Source organism: Primulina eburnea, chromosome 7, assembly GCF_022965805.1.
Source record: "Primulina eburnea isolate SZY01 chromosome 7, ASM2296580v1, whole genome shotgun sequence".
Taxonomy (NCBI): Eukaryota; Viridiplantae; Streptophyta; class Magnoliopsida; order Lamiales; family Gesneriaceae; genus Primulina; species Primulina eburnea.
The window spans coordinates 1,950,407-1,975,439 of NC_133107.1; the positions used below are offsets into that span (position 1 = coordinate 1,950,407).

General features: G+C 33.3%; 3 protein-coding genes and 1 long non-coding RNA gene across 7 annotated transcripts; 1 reads left to right on the forward strand and 3 right to left on the reverse strand.

The window, feature by feature from the left end:
- The first annotated feature begins 618 nt into the window (after positions 1–618).
- LOC140836478 (dehydrodolichyl diphosphate synthase 6-like) lies at positions 619–3,315 on the forward strand. Of its 4 annotated transcripts, none has more exons than XM_073202025.1 (3): positions 619–999; positions 1,124–2,240; positions 2,333–3,315. In XM_073202025.1, the coding sequence occupies exons 2-3, from the start codon at positions 2,129–2,131 to the stop codon at positions 3,073–3,075; spliced, it is 855 nt and encodes a 284-aa protein (XP_073058126.1). In that variant the 5' UTR covers positions 619–999; positions 1,124–2,128; the 3' UTR covers positions 3,076–3,315. The 4 variants fall into 4 exon arrangements, with proteins under 4 accessions (XP_073058126.1, XP_073058125.1, XP_073058127.1 ...); XM_073202024.1 differs by having other exon boundaries at positions 1,124–1,240; positions 2,183–3,315; XM_073202026.1 differs by having other exon boundaries at positions 2,183–2,240.
- A 5,212-nt stretch (positions 3,316–8,527) lies between these two features.
- On the reverse strand, positions 8,528–9,406 carry LOC140835967 (vacuolar iron transporter homolog 2-like). The gene has a single exon (XM_073201379.1). The coding sequence runs from the start codon at positions 9,254–9,256 to the stop codon at positions 8,528–8,530; it is 729 nt and encodes a 242-aa protein (XP_073057480.1). The 5' UTR covers positions 9,257–9,406.
- Positions 9,407–11,049: 1,643 nt separating this feature from the next.
- LOC140836481 (auxin response factor 8-like) lies at positions 11,050–24,354 on the reverse strand. The gene is made up of 13 exons (XM_073202029.1): positions 23,504–24,354; positions 23,138–23,250; positions 22,919–23,017; positions 22,754–22,810; positions 22,504–22,659; positions 22,342–22,426; positions 21,479–21,569; positions 21,237–21,401; positions 21,009–21,131; positions 13,834–13,909; positions 12,582–12,729; positions 11,346–12,343; positions 11,050–11,244 (listed from the first exon to the last, which is right to left on the reverse strand). The coding sequence occupies exons 1-13, from the start codon at positions 23,544–23,546 to the stop codon at positions 11,050–11,052; spliced, it is 2,349 nt and encodes a 782-aa protein (XP_073058130.1). The 5' UTR covers positions 23,547–24,354.
- LOC140836482 (uncharacterized) lies at positions 15,322–21,002 on the reverse strand. The gene is made up of 2 exons (XR_012119100.1): positions 18,309–21,002; positions 15,322–18,201 (listed from the first exon to the last, which is right to left on the reverse strand). It is a non-coding gene; the product is annotated as an uncharacterized lncRNA (long non-coding RNA).
- Positions 24,355–25,033: the final 679 nt, after the last annotated feature.

Sequence of the window (25,033 nt, forward strand, 5' to 3'; positions counted from 1 at the left end):
ATACAGAACGGACAATAATTTCCCAAACAAACAATTTCAGTACACCCTCTTTCTTTTACCTCATAATTCATGTATTTGTTTTATTAATTAAATCTCCAAAGACATACGTCTAAGTTATTTGAATGCGACTTTAGTGCATGTCTGAACCAAAGAATGTTCATCACAATAATGTGATCCAAATTACTTACCACCCTTATTCTTATCGGCTACTTATATTTTATACGTCAAACTTTTTATTCAAATAAATTATGAATCCGAAATGCTAAATATTTTGACTAACGATCGTGACACATACAACGTACCTTATCTTAAAAATAGAAGGGAATGGTTTTTTTTAAAAAAAAAACTAAAATTAAATTTAATAATTTTTGAAGTTTAAATGATATAATTAAATTTTGAAATTAAAATGATAAGAAATAATAGATATAAAAGTTTTGATATACCGTATATTTATTAAACTTATGTTAGTATCGATAAGATATCATTGATATATCGATATGATTAAATATATAAAAATTGAAATGATATTCAGGTATATATATATATATATATATATATATATATATATATATATATATATGTATGTAACAGGTGTACAGCGTATAGATATACTAGAAATAACGGTTTCTTCTACGAATTAGATTTCCCTGCGAGACTTGGGCACAAACCACACCAAAGCTGTGATCCCAACAGACATATCTCAGTTTTCTTCCTTCCTTTCGTTCTCTTTCATTCACACAAAACTCTGTCTCTCGCCCACATTGCCCCTAACAATCGCGCATATAAACACCGTTGAACCCTCGAATTGGTGTACCAAATTATAGTTTTTACGCGTTTCAACTCTGTTGAACTATTGTGTTGTTTATACTTGATATATATCTCGTTAAATTAAAGCTGCATTGGCTTAGTCTTGTTGTGTAACCTCTTTCTATCAAGAACTTTACAGGGTTTTAAGATTGGAACTGGTTTCGTAATTTTGTGTCAAGAATCATTGCGAAGGTAATTTTACCCTATCGCGCACGATTTGCAGTTGAATTCTAAGTATTTATGCTTTATTTATTGGTTCCTGGTCAGGAAGCTTGAAAAGTTGCGAAATTGTGCTTTTGTCCAAATATGTTTGCAGGAAACTTGAAAAGTTGCGAAATTGTGTTTTTGTCCAAATATGTTTGCACTTGGTTCGTTGGTTTGATTTAACTTTTGGAGCCGGAGTGCAGATTCGAAGGGATTTCTAAAAAATGATGTATATGGTGTGTTCGGAGTGAAGGAACCCGTGTTTCTGAATCCATCCTGTTAGATTGAATGATTTTTATCTCTTTGAATTTGTCGATGGTTATGATGGATTCAAATCTACCTCAGTATCGTTTCTGTCGAAATCCAGCTCAAATCCGTTACTCAAATTTGAGACCTATAATCCAAACTCAATCTAAGGGTGTATTTGGATGGATGGATTTATTTCAAATTATTTACCTTGTTTGGATCGAAAAAATTCAATTGATTTTCAAACCATTTCATATGAAGTTAAGTAATTTTAACAATTGATTGCAGTGGATTTCAATAAATCTAAGGTGGGTGTCATTTGAATCCATTCCTCAAATCCACCTCCAAATCAAACCCGTCAATCCAAGTTCAATCGAAGTTTATTCAATGCTCAGTGGTATCACTTGCAAATAGTTTGATTTTATCGGGGTTATGACAAATTGCCTGGAATTTGTGATTCTCTGAAAAGTTAGCTTTTCCTATTTTCGGTTTTATTGTGTTTCTTTTCTATTTCTGTCCTCGTAGGGGGCCAATAAATTTTATGAATTACCATTCAATGAACACGAGCTGGAATCAGGCTTTTGATTTAGGGGGAAAAACTTTTTGGATAATATTTATGTGGAATTGGAAAAAAAGGTAACAAAGAGATGAAAAAAGTAAGATTTGTAGATAATTACTTTAAGATTGTCCTTTATGCTTGAGAAGAGGAGCAAACATTTTGCCTTTGTTGGTTCCATCACCATGGGCTTAGTAGTGTACCGAGCAACAAGGCCTTTGATCAGTAGCTGCAGAATTTGACATTAATTCTTTTCTATTACTTTTATATCCCTGTATATAAGTGGATGAACTTTCCTGATGATTGTTGAGAATTATGCTTGGAGCTGTATATTTAAATTCCGTTGGCATTTTTCCACCGAATTTGCAGTATCATAGGTTCGGCAAAAAATTGAAATGGACAACAAGAAGGAAAATCTTGCTGGCAGGTTGTTTGGAAGTTTTATATGCTATATGCGAAGATTTCTTTTTCGCGTTCTTTCTGTGGGTCCAATTCCAAATCACCTGGCCTTTATTTTAGATGGAAATCGAAGATATGCCAGGAAGTGGGATCTTGGAGAAGGAATGGGCCATAGAGCTGGATTTTTGTCTCTCATGTCATTGATGAAGTACTGCTACGAATTGGGTGTGAAATATGTGACCATATATGCGTTTAGCATCGACAATTTCAAAAGAAGGCCTGACGAAGTTCAGAGTGTGATGGATTTGATGCTCGAGAAAATTGAAGGTTTGCTCAAGGAAGAAAGTATAGTGAACCAATATGGGGTCAGGGTATATTTTATCGGGAACTTGAATCTTTTAAGTGAAACTATAAGACTTGCTGCTGAAAAGGCCATGAAAGCCACATCTAATAATGACAAAAGTATTCTCCTTGTTTGTGTGGCCTATACTTCAACTGATGAAATTGTGCATGCTGCTCAAGAATCTTGCAACAATAAGCGGCATGAGATTCAATCTGCGATGAAAATGAATGATGCTCAAAATGGTGATATTGGTAAAAAAAATCTTGGGGAAAACTATGTTATAAAGCTTGCAGATATCGAGAGAAACATGTACATGGGAGTGGCACCTGATCCTGATATCTTGATCCGTTCCTCAGGCGAGACTCGACTGAGCAATTTTCTGCTTTGGCAAACTTCAAACTGCCTTTTGTATTCCCCCAAAGCATTGTGGCCGGAGGTTGGCTTGTGCCATTTAGTGTGGGCTGTACTGAACTTCCAGAGAGTCCATACCGAGCTGGAGAAGAGAAGGAAGCAGCTGTAACATTTCTCAACACCTCAGCGCTCTTTTCGGGAAACTGGCATATGATATACATGTACTTGATGCATACTTATCCTCGTATCTAGCTTAATTGCAGGAAAGAATTAAGTACATCATAGTAGTTCTCTTTCAACCTAAAGTGATACTAATGTTTTAACCTATATATAATCATTTGCATATAAGCAGTCCTGTATTGACCAGTTTTAGACATGACGGAATAATTAAAGCAGTGTTGGTTTTGTATTTCAAAGTAAGCAGCCTGGCCGGGTATATTTGGTATGTGATTGCTTTGCATACTGTACATATAGATATTGATCGGTTATGAGTCCAATTTAAGTATTTATTATTTAGCCCATTTTAAATTAATTATTTACCATATTAATAATACTAGATAAATACACGTGCGTTGCACGTTGAGAAATAGAATAATTTGTATATGATAATTTTATATAAATATGTTTAAATTATTTTTGAAATAAGAATAACTTTTAATAGATAAATAATTAATTATTTGGTTACAATCGAAATCATCACATTTTCTTGTCTTTGATTTGAAGACTTCTTGAAATCTTTTTGTGTCCGTCGGTTTTATCTTCTTATCTCTTTTTTTTGTACTCGGCAATTGGTTCTTCATCTCGAATCTCTATTTCATCTTCGTCTTCATGGATCTTCATGTTTTTGTCGATGTTTATTTCATTTGATTTTTCTACCTTTGGTGCTACACTGCCTTGTTTAGTTGTCTTGATAATCTTCCGAGATTTCCGTTTCTTGATATTGACATTTGTTGTTGGATAATTGTCATGTATCTCAATAGCTTCTGCCACAATTTTTAACATTTCATCACGTTTTTCCACTGAATTATCCAACTTGAACAAGAATGTGTGGAACTTGGAGCTTAGTTGATTTAGCGAATCTTTATATGGGTTATTTGGTAAATTTTGCATTGAAAATTTTTATTGTTAGATGCAATATTTATGTAGATATAAAATCATTTGTTTGTTTTATCTTATATATGGTCATGAATTTAAATGAAATCTTCAATAGAACATCCAACAAAAGACGCTGCAACTTTTCCAAATAATGTTATTATTGCGATCTCATTCTCATCTTCAATTGTGATTGTTATCCTATACATGTAACATAAAGAAGTAAAGTAATGATCACATTTTTTTATTGTGATCTAAAACTTGAGTTGTGTATTGGCAATTTTTTTTACATAAAAACGATTTGAATTCATTTTTATTTCTGTTTTTCTATTCATTTGATGTATATAAGAGTAATTATTACATATAAAACTAATTTAAACTCATTTTGATCCTTTTGAAGTGTTTTCTTATTATACCAAACAATTATTTGTGTTTGTCATGCATAGGGTTTTACAATTTGGCAAATTGACAGGCACGTCAATGCAATCCTCATTATGTTCACCATTTGCTTAGTATAGGGCTTTGCACGATAAATCACAATTATAATAAATAAATATTGCGTCGTGGGTAACAAATATAACTTTTGACATAAATATTAAGCAATATTCGAACTAAAAGATAAATCTTTCACTATCATTCAGTTTTGTTAGGTTAAGCGTGCAAGAGTGAGAGTAGCATTGGGATGAGTGAACTCCTGTGAAGTTTTCGTGAGTTACGCTGCTGACATTGTGTCGCTTATTTTAAATTTCATTAAAGATATAATTTTTTAAAAAAAACTGTAAATTTCATTCCAAAAATAAAATTTCATTTTTCTTCAATTATTATAAAATTCATTAATACCTGAAAACGAACAAAAAAAAGACATTTATTTATTAATATTATTTAACGAAAATAACGACATAAATGTAAACTGACACAATTTTATTATAGTTTTCAATTTTATTAGTCGTGTTTATTTAAGTTATTAATGGATATTAATTTACTCAAGTTTAAAATAAAAATTGCATAAAAACTCCTACGAGGCTGTTTCACAGGAACATGTCTCGTATCCTACCCTAATCATGAAAAATCATTGTTTTTTCACTCAAAAAATTGACCGGTGACCCATCTGAAGGATATATCTTTGAGACTGGCTCACATAAAACCAATTCAAAAATTGGAGAACTATAAAAATTCAAAAAAAAAAAAAAAGAGAAGTAAAAAAAAAAGAATTATTTTTAAAATAAGGATATAATTCATTCTCTGAAAATATATTGTAAATTTTATTATTCTTCTATTCAATTTAAATTATATTAAAGATATATTTTTTAAAACAAATAAAATATAAATTTCATTTCAAAAAATGGTGGTTAAATTTAATTTTGTTCAATTTTATTTAGAATTAATTGATAGTCGGGAAAAAAACAAACAATAGAATATGTATTTATTATTATTATTTCAAATTTTATTAAAGATATTATTTTTTAAAAAAATGATGTGTAAATTTCATTCCAAAAAATGAAGGCTTAATTTAAATTTCATTCTAAAAACTGGTGGCTAAAATTTATTTTTCTTCAATTTATTTTAGAATATATTAAATAATAGATGGAAAAAAACAAACAAGAGAAGAGAAGTATATTAATTATTATTATTTATGTTATTCATATATGTTAATTTATTTAAGTTAAAAATTAAATTGACACAGAAACTCCTATGAGGTTGTTTCACGAGTGAATTTTGTGAAACATGCCTCATATCTGACTTGAATCGTGAAAAAAAAGTATTTTTTCACTCTTGAAATAACTGGGTCAGCCCCTCTCAGGACTATATAAATGTCTCATATAAACGGAGTACAAATTTCATCACAAAAAATGAAGACTAAATTCATTTATCTTCAATTTATTTTAAATTACATTAATTAATAGATGAAAAACATATAAAACCAAAAATAATAATAATAATGGAGTGCAAATTTCATCAATAAAATGAAGGCTAAATTTCATTTTTTTTCAATTTATTTTAAATTTTATTAATTAATATATGAAAAAAAAAAACAAAAAATAAACATGTATTACTGAAGAATGAAGGCTGATGCTAAATTTTATTTTTTTTATTTTTCTTCAATTTAGTTTAGATTCAATTAATTAATAGATTAGAAAAGACTAAAATTTATTTCTCTTCAATTTATTTTAATTTCATTTTTCTTCAATTTATGTAAATTCACAATTCACATTTACACACTCCATATTTAATTTTATTTTAATTTATTTTAAATTTCATTAATTAATAGATGAAGAACACGAAAAACAACAAAAAAATTAAATATGGAGTGTGTAAATGAAGTTAAGGACATTTATGTAAATTCATTTTATATTAATTTATTTTAAATTTTATTAATTAAAACAACAAAAAAATTAATATGAAATATGTAAATGAAGGTAAGGACATTTATGTAAATTCATTTTATTTTAATTTATTTTGAATTTTATTAATTAATAGATGAAAAACATAGAAAACAACAAAAAAATTAAATATGGAGTGTGTAAATGAAGGTAAGGACATTTTTGTAAATTCACAATTCATATTCATATATTTATATAGATTCATATATTTATATAGATATAGATATAGATCATTAATTAATAGATGAAGAACATGAAAAACAACAAAAAAATTAAATATGGAGTGTGTAAATGAAGTTAAGGACATTTATGTAAATTCATTTTATATTAATTTATTTTAAATTTTATTAATTAAAACAACAAAAAAATTAATATGGAATATGTAAATGAAGGTAAGGACATTTATGTAAATTCATTTTATTTTAATTTATTTTGAATTTTATTAATTAATAGATGAAAAACATAGAAAACAACAAAAAAATTAAATATGGAGTGTGTAAATGAAGGTAAGGACATTTTTGTAAATTCACAATTCATATTCATATATTTATATAGATTCATATATTTATATAGATATAGATATAGATCATTAATTAATAGATGAAGAACATGAAAAACAACAAAAAAATTAAATATGATGTGTGTAAATGAAGTTAAGGACATTTATGTAAATTCATTTTATATTAATTTATTTTAAATTTTATTAATTAAAACAACAAAAAAATTAATATGGAATATGTAAATGAAGGTAAGGACATTTATGTAAATTCATTTTATTTTAATTTATTTTGAATTTTATTAATTAATAGATGAAAAACATAGAAAACAACAAAAAAATTTATGTAAATTCATTTTATTTTAATTTATTTTGAATTTTATTAATTAATAGATGAAAAACATAGAAAACAACAAAAAAATTAAATATGGAGTGTGTAAATGAAGGTAAGGATATTTTTGTAAATTCACAATTCATATTCATATATTTATATAGATATAGATATAGATATAGATTATATAGATATAGATTGAAGCCCTAAAGTGTCTACAAAGGGCCAAGCCCACTAAGTACTTTAAAGAAATCTAAAAATAGACGAACACTCTGACCGTACGAGGTACACACTCAATTTTTCATGCTTAAGCACTCTTTAGTTTTCAGAGCATATCTTTGAATTTTTTTGTGACTTGAGCGTCAGAGTGTATATCAGACAACCTTCCACGTTTAGGACAGTTTGTTTGTGATGTAGGTGATATATCAATAAAATTTGTTGTTTTCCAGTTACTTGACTCGTTTACGAGCTAGTTGGAGTATCGATTTACGACTAATTAGATCAAGCCCACTTAGCAGTCCGGAGACATCAGATATATTGTATATAGTATATACAAAAACTTTGGGCACTTGAAAATATGAGAGCTTCATTCTTACGTCTGTGACGTGATTTTGACCTTCATCCTCTAATGTAAGACTGCAAGTTATAATTTGAAGTTATCCTAAAGCTTCATTTAATTCAGTTTGTTAATTATTTTAATCATGCGTAAACTAATTTGTTGTGATTTTTTGAGCTTCAGCAATGGTCGAAAGGAAAAAGAGTATAGCTATGGTGGCGATGATCAGATTTGCCATTTCATTCGTTACTAGGCAGAGCTAGGAATAATGAGAAGATTGATTGCGGGGAAGAAGGCTATTAGGACCTTATTTATCTCTCCCATTTATACGTGAATCCATTGTATTACACGTCAAGTTATAAAATGCATTGAAATTGATAAAATTATTCTAAATGTATTTTAAAGAATTTTTATTTTTCATTTATTGCTTTGTTTCAGTAATGATATTCACACACACACACACGATATTTCTGACTAGATGCTGATATTATTTCATAAACATTAAAACAATTATAATATTTCAAAAAAAATTGGCAACAATATTAATAGTATGTGTGTTATATAATTCGTCGAGCCGACAACCTCCAAAAAAACACAACTTTTTCCAGCTTTCTTTATTGTCGAATGTTACTTATTACAACATATATTCAATGAAAATTGATTGCCTTTTTGAGTATATATATATATATATATATATATATATATATATATATATATATATATATATATATATATATATATATAGAGAGAGAGAGAGAGAGAGATTCATTCTGGTTTGTGATCTTTATCTATCGGTTTAAGCAAGCCATAGGTTACCGCCATAGAAATCCACCCTCCGACCAGAACTCTCATGGCTGAAAACCTAACTGATGACCCGCCAAGATATGCTCCAACTCCCCCGAAAACAGCCAGTGAGACGGATGTCACGACCACTATCACCACCACTCTGATCGTGTTGTGCGAAACCGCCATTGCTGACAGCAGAGGCAAAGCTGATCCACAAAGAAACGCTGATGCCGATGCTCCCGCGGCTTTATAAGGATTCGGCAACGTTTCCTCCAGGAAAGCGTGCGAGTGATCGCTTGATATAACTTTCATGAAAGGAGACTTGGGAGTGGCTCGTGATGGCGCCTCGATATCCCCATTCAAGTTACCTTTGGCACCGTTGTTGCTTTTACAAATCTCAGCTTCTGAATTGGGTTTTTGAATAGATATGATCTGTTCGATATCTCTTTGCGTCGACACGGATGCGAACTCGCCGACGGCCATGCTGCATGCCCCGGCCAGAGCTCCAGCCAGGCCCGACACGATAACAAGCCATTGATCGTGATCTTTAGCGGCGGTGACTCCAAGCATGAGGGATGTGGTGGACAGCAAGCCGTCGTTGGCTCCAAGAATGGCGGCTCGCAGCCATTGTGCCCGTTTTAGCAGTTCAACCTTTCCAAATTCTTCTTCCTCTGGTATGGGCAGTTTGATGTCGATGGAGGAAACCATTTAAATAATCCAGAGAAAAAGGGATTTTCGGGAGTGTGGAGTTGAACTGGAAAACACGCTCCCTGCGCGTGAAAGCATTTAATAATCTTGTTCTTAGGCGATGTCGGAGAAGAGGATAAATCCATCGTGGAGAGCTAAGAAAAAGCATTTAACTTTTGTGAACGAGGTTTTCGTCTTCTATGTTAAAAAAAAAAAAGGTTTTCGTCTTCCAATTAGGATTATTACCATATTACATATTTACTTTTAAAATTTATAAACAAGTATTCAAGAAATTTACATAGCGATTGCAACATCCACACACATTTTTTTTCCAGAAAGCTCTTGTAAAATTATTTAATATGTGACATCGTTTCATAAAAAATCTACTCATTTTTTAATAAAGTTATTTTCTAGTAAAATTTATGAAATACTCAAAATAATATTTAACATAATATTTGAAATTTAATTGATAAATGATAATTTATTTGGTTTAATTGATTAACTATTCTTGATCTAATTGTTGTAATATAAATAATAACTAATTTGATTGATGTTAGATAATCAATAGATGAATAATTAATAATGTTATATTGCAAACAAACCCTTAGTTTATAGATAATAAAATGATAAAAAAAAAAATCCCAAAGAGAAAGGAGAATGATGCCAAAAATTTGAAGGGTATATATAGCATCAATATTTGCGTCAAATATATTTTTATCAAAAAGGTGAGTGCAATTGAAGTTTAAAAACAACTCAGAAGATTAAAACAATATTCGGGTATTGTATACGAACAAGACGATATTGATACGAGACAATTATTAAAAATAACATAACTTTTAGAGGAGAAAAAAGTCTAAAACTGTAGAGTGGAACATAAAGTCATAAATAATAATAATTTATGGCTAACATGCGACAACGGCGTTGGCGTCGATGGCAGCGATGGCGAGCGGCAAAAGAGGCGGTTGATGTCAGCCTGAGAAAGATTGGTAGAAAGATCGATCATAAAGTTGGAATACTGGACACAATGTCATTGGCATCATTATTGTTCACTGCTTCGACTGCATTTGTACTCAAGGATTCAGCATCTTGTTTTCCCAGCTTCTGCATATCCTCGGGAGAAAGAATCTTGATGTACCAGACATTGTTCACAAAAGCACTGTACATGCATTTAACACCATCAATTCAACATAAAGCCAAATTGTGAAAACACAGACAAGGCAGGATCGCTGATCAAGTAATCCATATTAACATATAAAAAACAGGAAACCCTATTTCTAAGTTTCGATTCTTGAAAAGATGGCATAATGAAGATGATGTTTAACATGCGTTCATGGCTATTTACTTTCCAGATTGGTATTTCATGTTGCCTGGATGAAGTTTAATGAATGAAAAAATCTATTTTCTAAAGAAGAACAAATCCGGGATGATAGTTGGAATTCGAGGAATGTCCATCATCTCAACTTTCTAAAGAAAACATAATTCATTACATAATAATAAAATTGTTTTAAATGTATTTTGTATAACATCATCATTTTCATTCAACTATTTATTCTTAGGAGAAGTAAAAAACTTAGAGAAGTAATTTCAATTTTTTGGTAGGGTGATTATTAAATATTTAATGGTTACAACAATGAATAATTTTAAAAATTGCCTTCTATACACTTTTTTCCTTATTAAAGACTTCTTTAATTGAGCTTCAGGCTATTTTTAACTATATATATTTGGCGGCTTAAATGCAGTTTCTATTACCATCTCCCGCTAAACATATACAGGTAGTTCATATAATGATTTCTCACTTACATATATATAGATACTTACTCCCATGGGTCGTCTCCAAGGAGAAGCACATCGTCCTCCCTGTCAACAAATACAAGCTGCCAGCCTGATCTTTGAGGGTCTTCAAGCAACCCTGGAATCCTGAACATTTGACCCAATTCCTGTCGCAGCTCCTGATAGCTGTTGAACTGGGCGATATCCAGCGACCTACCAACGGACCCCGTTTTATAGACCTAGAAAAAAAAAAGAAACCAGAACACAAAAAAAATCACATGCAACATACTCAAATTAAGAAAAGGCTTGGATGCATATTGTATCAATCTCGAACGAGCACCTTGACGAATGTTGAGGCCTGTGTCGGTTGGCCAGTGTAACCTGCACTGTGAAAAACGTCAGACGAATCTTGCACATAACCATATAGAGAGCTTTGATATCCAGATCCCCCTAGTGGCACAGAAGACATATCAGCATGAACTGAAGAAGTGTCAATACCAGACACAATGGTGGGAAGGAGGAGGCTAGAGGAGTCCATATTGGTGCCGAAAAGACCATGATTCTGGGCATCCAAACTACAAGTATCGTGCTCACCAGAGTCATCTTTACCACGATACGGAGGAAGTGACGTTGAATGGGAACAATCACTGACAGGCGACAGAGAAAATTTTGCCACCCAAAATTGTTGAGGCTGCTCATGGAGCATTTGCTGACCTGTTCTTGTGAAATTTAAAAGATCGCCAGTCCCTTCAGTACAAAGAGAACCCAGCATATTTTGCATACTACAATGAGCCATAGATGCCGAAAAATTACGGTTTGGATTTGTGAAACCAGGTTTTGTAAATGAAGGGGAGGGAACCTCTGATGGCTGCCTTTGTTGGAGCTGATCATGTTGAATTGAAAATGATTCTTGATAAGTATGTTGTTGATGATGTTCTTCCGAATGATTGTCAACCAGCTGTAGTATTGGCCTCTGCATGTTATCCGACAGCGTTTGGGATTGTGCTGAAAGCATATGAGAAGAAGAAACTGAGGGGTGGATTACTTGCTGTTGCTGTGACATAGGATTATGCCCTCCTGGATGTTGGAGATAATGAACTGGCTGTTGGAACTGCATTATTTGATGTTTCAACATATCTCCAGTGCCGAAATTTTGCAATCCTGATGCCACCATAGCCTGATACTGATGGCTGAGATCGTTTCTCAAGACCGATGGATCAAATCTCTGCTGCGTCCATGGAAACATGCCAATGGACTGAAAATTCATAGAATTGAATCCTTGTTCACCAGCTTCACCTCTTAACCAAGTCGTGCCATTGAATGCTTCGTTGTTACCATCTGAGCTAAAAGAGTCTGGGAATTAGTAAACTATATAAACGAGCATAAAATTTGATATCTGGTTTAAGAAATGAAAAAACAACGAACAAAAGATGGTTCAGTATTTCTCCAGGTAAAGGGAACTCCATCATCAAGCACTTACCCAGGGATCAGGCTACAGTTTCATGATGCACAGGAACTCATAATATGAACCTTTCACCAATGAGCAAAATTCACCAACATTAGGCAAAACTTGTACCTTGAAAAGAGGAGGCCCCAGGATACCAGGGCCGTTTCATCCTGAGAGGAAATAACGATGGATACATGGGAAATGTTGTCAAAGGCTCAATTTCCCAAAGTGATACCCTTGGCTGCCTGTCACCTGCTGTTGATTCATCCCAGCCAACCTACAAAATCAAGAAAAATTGAAGAACAAGAGACACATCCGTAGACGATCGGAACCAGAGAGTTTTGACAGTTACAAAACCAAGACCGCCTTTACCACCAAACTGAAACTCATAAAAATCAGACTTTTTTTGGCAAGGTATCTGATCGAGTTAATTCTAAATCCCTTACAAAACTAAAATCTTCCTTCATTGAGCACATCCATGAGTTATACCCACCGCCACAACTTTGACCTCACACCCACGTATATTCCTCAGTTAAACTCCTAAGCAGCAATGATGGTATGACAGTATTACAGTAATTTGGACAATTTTTCTACTTTATGCTTTGAGAATTAAAAACTTCAGTGCTTGGTGAACGGTGAAATAAAAATGTTTCCAGCATAGTGCTCTCATATTATATACTTTGCCTAATAAAGGTAAAAGAAGTAAATTCTTACAATGATTGTCTTACATTAAAAAAATGGGGAATAGACAGACAGTTGGGTAGCCGAAATTCAATGGATACCAAATGGTCGAGTAACTAAGAATTTTGGGTCCAGCTTGGGTAGAAAAACTTGCTACCTGACACATCGGGTACCCAACCTAGACTATCTGAACCTAAAAAACACCATGCAATGCCCACCCTGGAGTAAACACATCATACCACGTTGAGACAACCATTAGGAATGCACACAATGTGAAAGACACAAACTCACCTAGAATCTACTTCTTAAAATGTATCTAACAAATCAAACACGATCATGCTACATAAATATAATTTGCCAATTCAGCATGTATCCAAGGCTAATATTTTCCAAAACTCTCAATATCTAGTTAAATAAAGCCGATGTTTACTATTCTGCACAAATTACGTGAATCTGAATTTTGTGCAGCGCATTACAATATTTTTCACAATCAGCATAACTAGATAGCAAGGGAAATGGGATTGGAAGATTGACTTCAAACTCAAATCCTCTGATGAAAAATGGAGAGAATAGTAATATCAAAAGGCTTTGGCTCTTCAAACAAAGGTAGCCACAGGAAAAATAGGAGTCAGTTGAGAAATAAAAATACTGAAGGAGCAAGTAATGATATTTTATAAAGCAGTAAAGAGAAGCCATTTACCTTCACAGAACGCCAATGAGAGTTTGGCCAACGAATAGGATCCAGGTCGCCAATGCCAGTGATCGTTCCCATGTACCTAGATGTAAAATACCATGGATAAAGAATGCATTAAAATTTTCATGTAAACACTAATTTGATGAAGTCCTGGCATCATTAAGTTTTGGAGCTTAAACAGCAAGTCTTAATGGTGTCGGAAATAGAGTGATCAACTATTTAATTGTAAAAGGATACGGTTGGTTAACGAGTAGAATGAGATAGTAAGAATGGTGTGTTTAATTGAATAATTAATTTTCCTTTTCTCTTCTCCACTTTCACAAATTTTTTCTCTTTCTTTCAAATTCCTTGAACCATAGCACATGCACCACCATCCACTCATTTTTCTATTTTATTTCTTGCATCTCCTATCCTTACCATCTTCACACATCATTTACCTTTCCTTTCATGTAAAGATGTGGGATTCAAGCCTATAATGTTTTTGCACAAACGCATTTAAAAGGCATCTCATATATTCTTCACCAAAACACATAAATATTGTGACACTTGCTTCATCTGATCTTTGTCCCAGAGTTGTAAACCTGTTTTGTGCCCTTGTTACTATATGATGAGAGAACAACGGAAACAGTAGGAAAAGGAAGAGGAGGGAAATCGATTGCAGAGAAGGTTTGGTACTATCGATGAGGCAAATTGATTGCTGAGAAACTTTGGTACTATCGAGGAGGCAAATCAGTTGAACTTCGTAAAACATAGAGCTCGATCCAAATTTTTGTACTTAAAGAGCGATTTTGCTTCACATAATTTCTTTGTCCATCATTTACCAATAATCATTCCCACCCTTCGCTATGTCTCAATCAAAATTTCCACTTGTACAGATCACTTTCTCCTAAAAGTTGCACCGTGCTGGTTAGCAAACCTTGTGAGAACAATCTTGAGAGTAGTGGAACGGATTGGAAATCTAGTTGGGTTGTTCCAAAGAATGACCCTTGGATCTGGCGTCAGGGTATTGCTCTTATGCTAACAAGAACAAAAGTTGTACAATTAATGTAAGATCAATGTTCATTATGTCGATTTATTGATTGTAGTTTCATTATTACTATTGAGTTGTAGTTGCATTTTGTCTCTTTTCATTTTTCAATTTAAAAAATCAAGTTTAAAAGTATCACGTTTATGGATGTCTGATAATCACATCAATACAGGATCAAAGCAAGCATTGCCTAGACCCATCAATTGTCACATATGTCAACACATCTGAATGATATGGATTATGAAGTGGGCGTGTAGCATGAAAATTTCATGCAATGTGATAATAACATGTCTATTTCCAACTGGTCATCCCTTAATCTTATTGAGATCAAATGACATTACACTCATATAAGCAGTGTGCTCATAAAACTGTTAGGGTGATAGTCCCTTAATAAGCGGATCCGCAACCATGGAGTTTGTACTGATATGCGCAATAGACAACTTGTCACTCTGAATTCTTTCTTTAACAACCAGGAACTTGATCTCAATATGTTTTGATTTCGTCGAGCTTATGTTGTTATTGGAATACATAACTGCTGATTTATTGTCACAATGTATTCTTAATGGTCTTTCAATGCCATCAACAATGCGCAGTCCCCTGAAAAATTTTTGACGCCATCTTTCATGATTGGATGTCTCATAACACGCTACAAACTCAGCTATCATGGCGGAAGAGGCTATAAAAAACTGTTTAGCACTCTTCAAGGAAATGACACCTCCAGCAAGGAGATAGATGTAGCCCGACATAGATTTCAAATTATCTTGGCATCCAACAAAATCGGAGTCGGTATACCCAATGATCTCAAGTTGATCCAACCTCCGATATATGAGCATGTAATCTTTTTTTCTCTATAAGTGGTGTAAAAATATTTTAACTGTTTCCAATCTTCCACTCCTGGATTACTTAAATATCGTCCCAACATTCATGTCACGTACGCAAAATCTAGACGTGTACAAATCTGAGCATACAACTGCAGATGCATAAGGAATCTTCTGCATTTCCTTTTCCTCCAAAATCATTCTTTGGGCGTTGTTTGAGACTAAATTTCTCTCTCTTAGCCACAGGGGTATCTATTGGTTAGTCGTTTTGCATTCCATCTCGTTGAGAACTTTCTCGATATAGTCTTTCTGAGATAATCCAAAAATACTTCGAGAAAGATCCCGATGTATATAGATACCCAGTACAAAATATGAATCACCAAAATCTTTCGTAGCTAGAAATCTCTTGGTGTCATGCAAAAATTCTATATCGTTGTTAGTAACTAAGATATCATCAACATATAAAACCAGAAAAATATTATTAATCCCACTGAACTTATGGTACACACAAACGAACAAATTCATTTCGAAACCAAACGAGATGATCACTTGATGAAATTTGAAATATCATTGTCGAGATGTCTGCTTGAGCCCATAGATGGATTTCTTTAATTTGCAAACCATATTATTTGTGTCTTTGGACACAAAATTTTTTATTTTTGCTAACAATATATAAATCGTTTCGTCAATGCCACCATTTAGAAACGCAGTCTTTACATCTATCTGATGAAACTCAAGATCGAAATACGCTACCAACGCAATTATAATCCTTAAAGGGTCTTTCGAAGAAACCGGAGAGAAAGTCTCTTTATAATCAATGCCTTCTTTCTGTGTACAACCTTTAGCGACAAGATGAGCCTTATATCTTTCCACATTGCCTTTTGAATCCCTCTTGGTTTTAAAGATGAGTCTCTTGGTTTCCACATGAGCCTTAGTGTCATTGTCCTTCATGGACTTTATCTCCTCATTCATGAATTCATTCCACTTTTGAGAGTTAAAATTTTTCATGGCTTGATGGAAGTTGAAAAGAACATCCCCCATCAGTCCAATACTCCAATGTCTGCCTCATGTTCTTGAAGAAATACAATGTGATCATCTGACATTACATTTATTCGCTCTATAGTGGATCTCCTTAATGACATAGGTTCTGAAGGTGATTAAGTTTGTTCATCCGGAATAAGAGGATCTCCAATGTTGTCTTCCTGTATTGTGTTTAGGTCAACGAGAAAAATGTGATCCTGATCAAAGTCCAAGACACATGTGGGATATTTACATATTTCTCTTCAAAGACAATATCCCTTACTTTATCTCCTCCGTAAACTCAACATCCTCAAAGAACTGGACATTTCCTGACTAAAAAATCGACTTACTTGTGGCATCATAAAACTCGTACTCCTGGATCTTTCAGAATATCCAATAAAATAACAGCTAACCGTCCTTGAATCCAGTTTATTTTCATTAGGCTTATAGGGACTTGCCTCAGCCGGACATCCCCAAACGTGTAGAAACATAACACTATGTTTTTTACTCGTCCAAAGTTCATGAGTGGTTTTGGTCGCTGCTTTAGTTGGAACTCAGTTATGGATATATGCTACGGTCTTTAGTGCCTCTCCCCAGAGTGATTTGTCAAGGTAGAATGAATAATCATACTCTTTACCATGTTCTTAAGAGTTCTGTTTCGTCTTTCAGCAACATCATTCATAGTAGGCGAACTCGGCATAGTGTATTGTGGGACGATACCGCATTCCTCTAGGAATCTAGCAAAAGGTCCTGGACGTTGTTCACCTGAACCGTCATATCTACCATAGTATTCACCACTACGGTCAGGTCTAAAGCTTTTAATCTTTAAGTCAAGTTGATTTTCAACTTCAGCTTTATAACTTTTGAACACATCCAATGACTATGCCTTTTTATGGATGAGATTAATGAAGTCATATCTTCAAAAACCATCCGTGAACGTTACAAAATAATGTTGACCATTCCAAGAAACCGAAGAAAATGGTCCACAAATATCAGTATGTATAAGTTTTAAGACGTCTGAACTTATGTTGGCTTCAAATCTCCCTTTGTTGGTTTATTTTCCATTATACAATTAACACAATTATTAAAATATGTGTAATCTAAATGTTCAAATTATTAATAGATATGACCAATTTCTTGTGGCATAATGCAACTGAATTATCACTGGTTAATTTTTTTTAGAGTCTCAACTTGTTTACATGGATTCATTAAATAAACCAATAACATCCAATGATCCTAATAAAGAACCAGAACCAACCAATTTTGAATCATGAAACAAACTGAATATTTCATTTCCAAATAAACAAGAATAACCGAATTTGTCCAATGCAGAAATGGAAATCAAATTTCGTCCAAAAGAAGGTACACCAAATGTTTCATAAAGATCCAAATATATTATAGTCTTTAACAATAATATAAATTTTTCTATTGATTCAACTTCAATTTTGTTGTCGTCACCAATGTAGATAAATTTTCAGCATCGCTTGGTTTTCGGCAATCCAGGCAACCCTGCATAGACTCACTAATGTGAGTTGTAGCACCAAAATCTATACACCACGTGCGTCTAGGCACCGAAGTTAAATTAACCTCAGAACAAACCATATTCAGAAACATACCTTTCTTAGCACGTCAAGCGTGGTAAGTGGTGCATTGCTTCTTCATATGCCCATCACTGCCACAGAAGAAACAATCAGAACTTTGAGAATCACTAGGATTTTTCTGTTGTTACTTCAGAGATTGTGTATCCGCAGCATACTTATCCTTCTTTTTCTTCCCTATATCCTTCGAGGTAGATGCATAATGAGATCTTGCCACTATTTAAACCAGATGCACCAGCAAGTCCTCGGAGAGGTCAAGCTTCAATGCTTTCAACCTTGAAGCAAGATGAGACATTTCGTAATGTACTCCTTTATGTTGCTTGTACCCTTGTACCTCTCATCGAAAGGAGGCTTGCCAAAAGTGTACCAATTTTAAACTTTTCACTTTAATCAAACCTCTTTTCTAGGTCCTGAAGGAAAGCCTTAGTCGTAGCAATGTCGCTAGACATTGTGCCCCTGAATGTTTCTGGAATGGTCCTCTTCATAATCATCATACACATGCGATTTGAGCGTTCCCACTTTTCAAACTCTTTCCTTTCATAAGAGGTACTCTAGTCCGTAATGACGGGAGGATAGTCAACCTTTGTAGCAAGTTCCAAATCTATGACTACGAGAACTATCAGTAAATTCTATTGCAATAATTTAAAATCGGTGTCATTTAACATATGAACAGGATTTATGTTGGAATGAATACTTGTATAAGTCAAATCAGAATAGAGAACAAAAAACCAAATATACATGCTCAACTAAATATCCAAATAAAATAATCAATCAATTCAAATAATGTAAACCCCATACACAGGATATCAAGCACTCCATTAATTTTTTATCTTTGGACAAAAGATTAACTTGTAAGTGATATCATGTCACAACAGTCAAACACTGATAGTAATTATCACGTCAAATAAAAATCTTCATTTGGGCTGATTGTACATGAAAAACCAAACAACTATCATATGTTTACCACTACAAATGCATATGTAATCATATTAAATATTATTTTTCTTTTCGGCCGATCCATATTCATATAAATCACATAAACCAAAATTTTTTTGTATTTCAAAAATAAAATTAATCCATAAAAGATGTCACTTTGACGACATTTTATTTCAATCAATCTATTTAAAAATACATATAATCTTATCATTATTTGAATTATTGAATATTTAAGCTTAAACCGAGTAAACCTGAACCGTAAAATTTAAAAAAAATCGGAAAACATTCGTACAGTGCGCGCTGGAGAGAGCGGCCCGAAATCGTGCCCCAGCACGCCTGTTACTGTCCAGAATGTCCTGAGAAGCGGGGCGCGCGATCTGGGGACCATGACCCATGTATAGATAATGTTTATCATTATCTTCCGATATTTCTGTTTTAACTCATCGTAAAAACAGAAATTACACTTATGTCTCTACACATTACAGAATTACAGACTATTAGATACATTAAAGCCCAATAATCAAAACTTTAACTAATCACATTATTCACATATAAGCTCATATAAATAAAAAATATCTAACATGAACTAGAAAATAATGAGATTGACGATGAATTTTAATTATTATCGTTGTCATTATAGAGTCCAATCCTTGGGCCTAAATTTTCTCATCATATACATGATAATTACAATTTCCAGAATTTGAAGAGACCAATAATGAATTCTAAACCATTCTCATGGTATATCTATGTGCATACTTTTAAGAATTACCGTTTTCTACGAGTATTAATAAGGCATTTAAGGTACCCTAAACATGCATGCATATATGTAGCATCTGTGTGAAAAATCATTTGTTTGTTTTGACTGATAATTAATTGTAACTTATCTACAAGTACTATAATTATTATTGTTATTATTGTTGGTACCAGTTTGGAATTTGCATTCCTAAAATGCTAATGGCATTCCACCATAATTTACTTTTTTATACAACTAATTATCAAGATCTCCCTTTTATGTTTATTTTAGTTTTTAAAAGACAAATAAATTTTAGTATACTGATCAAAACTAAAATAGTTTTCCAACATTTAAAAAAAAAAATGTACCATGCAATCATTGTCACAAACCACTTGTTAAAATGTTTAAATAATCAAATAAAATGAAAATCTACATGATTATGAAAAAATAAATAAAATATTATTGCTACGAGAGTCCAAAACCAATCATTCCACCTTGTTTATTCCAATGCTTCCTTTTGTAAACTTACAAAATCTACTATGATTGTCCCTACAAAAGCATCTCCCTCTCCAATGCTTCCATTTGTAAACTTACAAAATCTACTGTGATTGTCCCTACACAAGCATCTCCGTCTCCATCTCTACAAACTTCTTAGATATACAATTTCCCAGCTTGATCTTGCTACATTTCAAATACATATAAGCCAAGCTAGTGTGAATTATGTAACTTCCAACCAAACCCGATTGGTATTTTTATATTTACTATCTTAAACAAACACAAATATTTGGACTGTGCTTGTTTTGCTAGATAATAGGAGTTTTCAGTATAATGTTATTTTGAGGTTCATCAATCTTTATTAAATAAAACCTAGAATATAATGTAGGGTCTGTCATTCATAGTCATCCTATATGATTTTCATTTTTTAGCTACTGCTAAATTTAATTTTGTATACCGTTTCTTTTTTATATTAAATTGAGTGCTTATCTAGTGTGTGTCAACATACAGCACATCTGCTATTTGCTAAAAGTAGAAAATGCACATAAAAATACCTCCGAACACTTGATTCTTCAGTTTCGAATAGCATCCGAAAACGCATTCCAACAGAAACACGAGTATGATAAACAGCTTTGACATACTTTGACAAAGGAATGACAAAGTCGGATGGACTAGCCCTGCCGTAACAAGCATTTGTTATCAGATTAAAATATATGTTTCTATTATTTCATGTATATCTGATACAAACATAATTAAATTACTATGGTTATCATGATTACCACCTTGGGTTATAGAATACTGTGAAGCAGCTATTAGTAGCAGCAGCATGAGCAGCGGCAGCAAGAAGTCCAATGTGCATACTGTCACTTGAAAGGACAGATGATGGCATCACAGTTTGTGGTCGAGTGGCACGACGAATTCCCAAAAGGAGCTGATTTTTTTCGTTCCTGCAAACAAACTAATGGAACAAGACTTTGCTAGAAGAAACTGAAATTGAGATTGAAATCAAGTAGGTACATGGTACCAGATAAAAAGAACAGAATCTCCAGCAACTAGTCTTTTGGCACTGACAAAGACACTCCACCCAGTCGTAAGCAAATGACGCTTGGGTTGACCTGCATGATGGAAAATTATAGAATGCTGTAGCAAATTTCAGAAGGTCAAAGCAGACACATGATGTAAATTATTTTTTTACACAAATCAAATCTAATATTAGATATAAGCATGTAAAGTTATCCAGATCGTAAGTCAATATGCATATCAGCCAAGACTACTTAGGTTTCTTGTAGTTTGAGTTGTTTTATTCACAGAAAGAGTTGTCTTCATCCCGTAATAATTTATTTCACTGTACATTATAATCATTTAGTCATTTAACACTATAAATAATATGATACATTTCCGATATAACCTCAAAAGGTTGATAAATTTGTATCATATACATTGTGTATAAACGAAGCTTGAATCAAGTTGATTTGCATGCATAAAAATTAAAAAACTTCGAAAATTTTCTTATCTTAACTACTTGTGTTTATGTGTCAGAAGGCCGATGATGGACTCTTTGTAGATATTACTCGTAAATCTGTAAGATAGCTTATCAAATTGATACAGTTAAAATCCTACACAATTTATATTCATCACTCCACCTGTAAGAAAGGACCAACAGTAAAATAGCATGAGCTCAAGACAAGAGCGAAAGGTACTTATTATGCATTATACTATTGGTATACTTTAATTTTGAATATTCTAGGTAGATGAAGCCTTTTAAGTGGCAACAAAAGGAGAAGGCCATTTAAAAAAAAAAATTGACCAAAGTCATTTTGCTAACTAACCTGTATTGGAATATTTGGCAACCATATGAATTTAGGTTAAAAGAACTTGCAATCTTACCTCGAAAAATATGCCTAAACTTCCATTCAACATCATGAAGATCTCTGGCAATAAGTTCTTGTGCAGGTGGTGTCTGTGAGAAATCCTGAGGGAAAACAGATAATTGCAAACAATTTCAACACCAGTTTTGCATCACAACGATCAGGTTATAAGTATCTTTACCAAAGGTGGGAAAACTTTTTCTGCAGCCCGACGTGGAACAGAGAATCCTCCATGTGTACTAGTATCACTTGCTGTCAGAGTCTTGCAAAAGTAATTAGTTGGTTGCCTGCTAGGAGTTCCCAGCTCCACCGGAAGATAAGTATCCTTTTGTTCTTGCTGTCGTTAAATAAAAAGTTAATTCAAACACAAATTCTGATTATTAGAAGAAAGCTAGACAAAGTATCAAGCAATTCTGTGTATTTCAAAATACCGGAGTTGAGGGCTGCAATGTCATCTGAGCATATACTTCATCCGTTTCAACATCTGCCTGAAATTCAACACATGAAAGGAACTCTTTTACAGTCGACAAAGTAATTTCCCAATTGAGTTAACTTGCAAGGCTAGAAACAAAATATATATAATAAAGAAAACCTACATGCATTGTCACATTGTGAAGTTGGCAAATCAACTGTGGTGGCAAGCTCGGGTAGTTAGGTATGTGCGCATCTATGTCTTTACTTGTTGTGGCAGCAACCTGTCAAACGTTTACCAGTTATAATATAAAATTTTAGATTCCACGCATGCAAAGTGATAATGTGAAGGTTTAAAAGGTGCATAAGGCTTTAAAAACGTTCTAAAGATACCCCAAACTAACCTGCTCACTATGACCCTGAGGGAAGTAAACCACACGACTCCCCACCGTTGGTAGGGAAACCAGAGGACCAGCACAGGCATGCCATAGCTCAGAATTTAAACACTTCTTCTCCCCTTTAATAACCACAATCAACAAGAAATTACTCATCAGCCATGATATTGTCCAGATAAATTACTAATTGGAATTGCTGTTATGGCAAAAGATACTAAAGAATTCTACCAGGAGAGGGTAGGTGTGCAGTTCAGTAAGAAAAGAAATTGACCGGTAACATGAAAAATAGTAGAGAAGAATTAGATTTTAAAAGAAAAGAAAGATCTAAACTAAAACAGAAAGTGCATAGAAACAAAGAGAAGAATAAATCGGCACCTTCATGAGACTGCTGACCCATCCCTGATGTTGAAGGTTTCATAGTTTTATCCACACTTCACTTAAATATAGAATATATTGTTCTTTACAAACCAAAGTAGCAACGATTCCTGGTATAACAGAATTATTTATTGTAACATCAGCTTCAGCTCACAGAAACTCCCATTGAAGAGATCCTTGATATCTCGAACCCTAAACACTCGGTCAGTATAAGCTCCAACTGTCCCCTTTTTTCCTACCATCTTAGCCTCCCAACTAAAATAGTTCTCACCTGCATTTTTCTTCGCCGACAACTACGGCCAAATTCACACAAACCCACGAAAAGAAAGCTCGTACGGACTCCTTAGAGCACCCAATTTCAGCCGATAATTGATAATTGCAAGAAACCCACAAGAAAAAGAAAGCCAAAAAGAAACCAGTCCCTCTCCTTCAGTAAGACACCCCATGAATAGTTGATTGACAAGTTAAAGCCCCATCTTTTTTTCTTGTCTTACTTCTTCTGGGTTTTGTAGTTACAGTAGGCAGAAGCTGGAAACTAAGAACTTTACCAAAACCAATCGCTATCACTCCACTCCTATCAGGGAAGAGAACAAGTGAGAGAAAATGAAAGAAAAGGGCCTTCTTTATCTTTTATAGTCCACCCGACCAAAGGTCGACCTGGTAGCAGTCACCCACAGTGGAGAGAGAGAGAGAGAGGAAAAAGTGTAAGTATGTGTGTATATAAGGATGATGATAATAATAATAATGCAGATGCAAATTCTGTACTGCTGATACTATGCAAATGGCTCAGCGAGTGTTCCTCTTTCTTTCTGTCTCTCACTCTCTTTCTTGGACTACTGCGCTATCATCAGAGAGTGGTTTTGGGAAAGAGGGGATTTGGACCGTTGATGGAAGAGTACGGTGGCATTCTGACCGTGGAATGGAAAAATGATTTGACAAGAAGCATGTGCGACCATCCTTCAGTCGTCATTGTCAGAGTACGGACATCACAATATAATATTGCAAATGACAATGAAAGAGAGCTTTCAGATCATCATCCTTTAAGGATTATACCCGCCTACACAGACAGCCCTTGGTGTATTAACATAATTGTCACTCCTTCCATGGAATGTAGATCTTAATTAGTGATGACTTTCCATTGTTTTTAAAATATTTAAATTAAAAATTATATAAATTATGAACTACAAACATCAAATATTACTAATAATCACATCAACATTTTTGGAAACATCCAAAACATTCTTCGGACTGGATAATATACATGTCGTAGTGGATCTCCAACAATTATTATGAAATTAAAATATTAATTTTGAAATACGAAAATAAAAATATTCTAAAATATTCTATTGTAGTGCATATGAGTTGTAAATGATTTATGTAGTATAAATGTAACGCAGAATATAGTGAAATAGATTGGAGACGACTTAATAGAATATGGTTTTATGTTTAAAACAAAATCTTAGTGTTATTTATCATCATTTTTTATTTTTCGTTTTTTCAACGAAATCATTTAATTTCATGTGGACATTC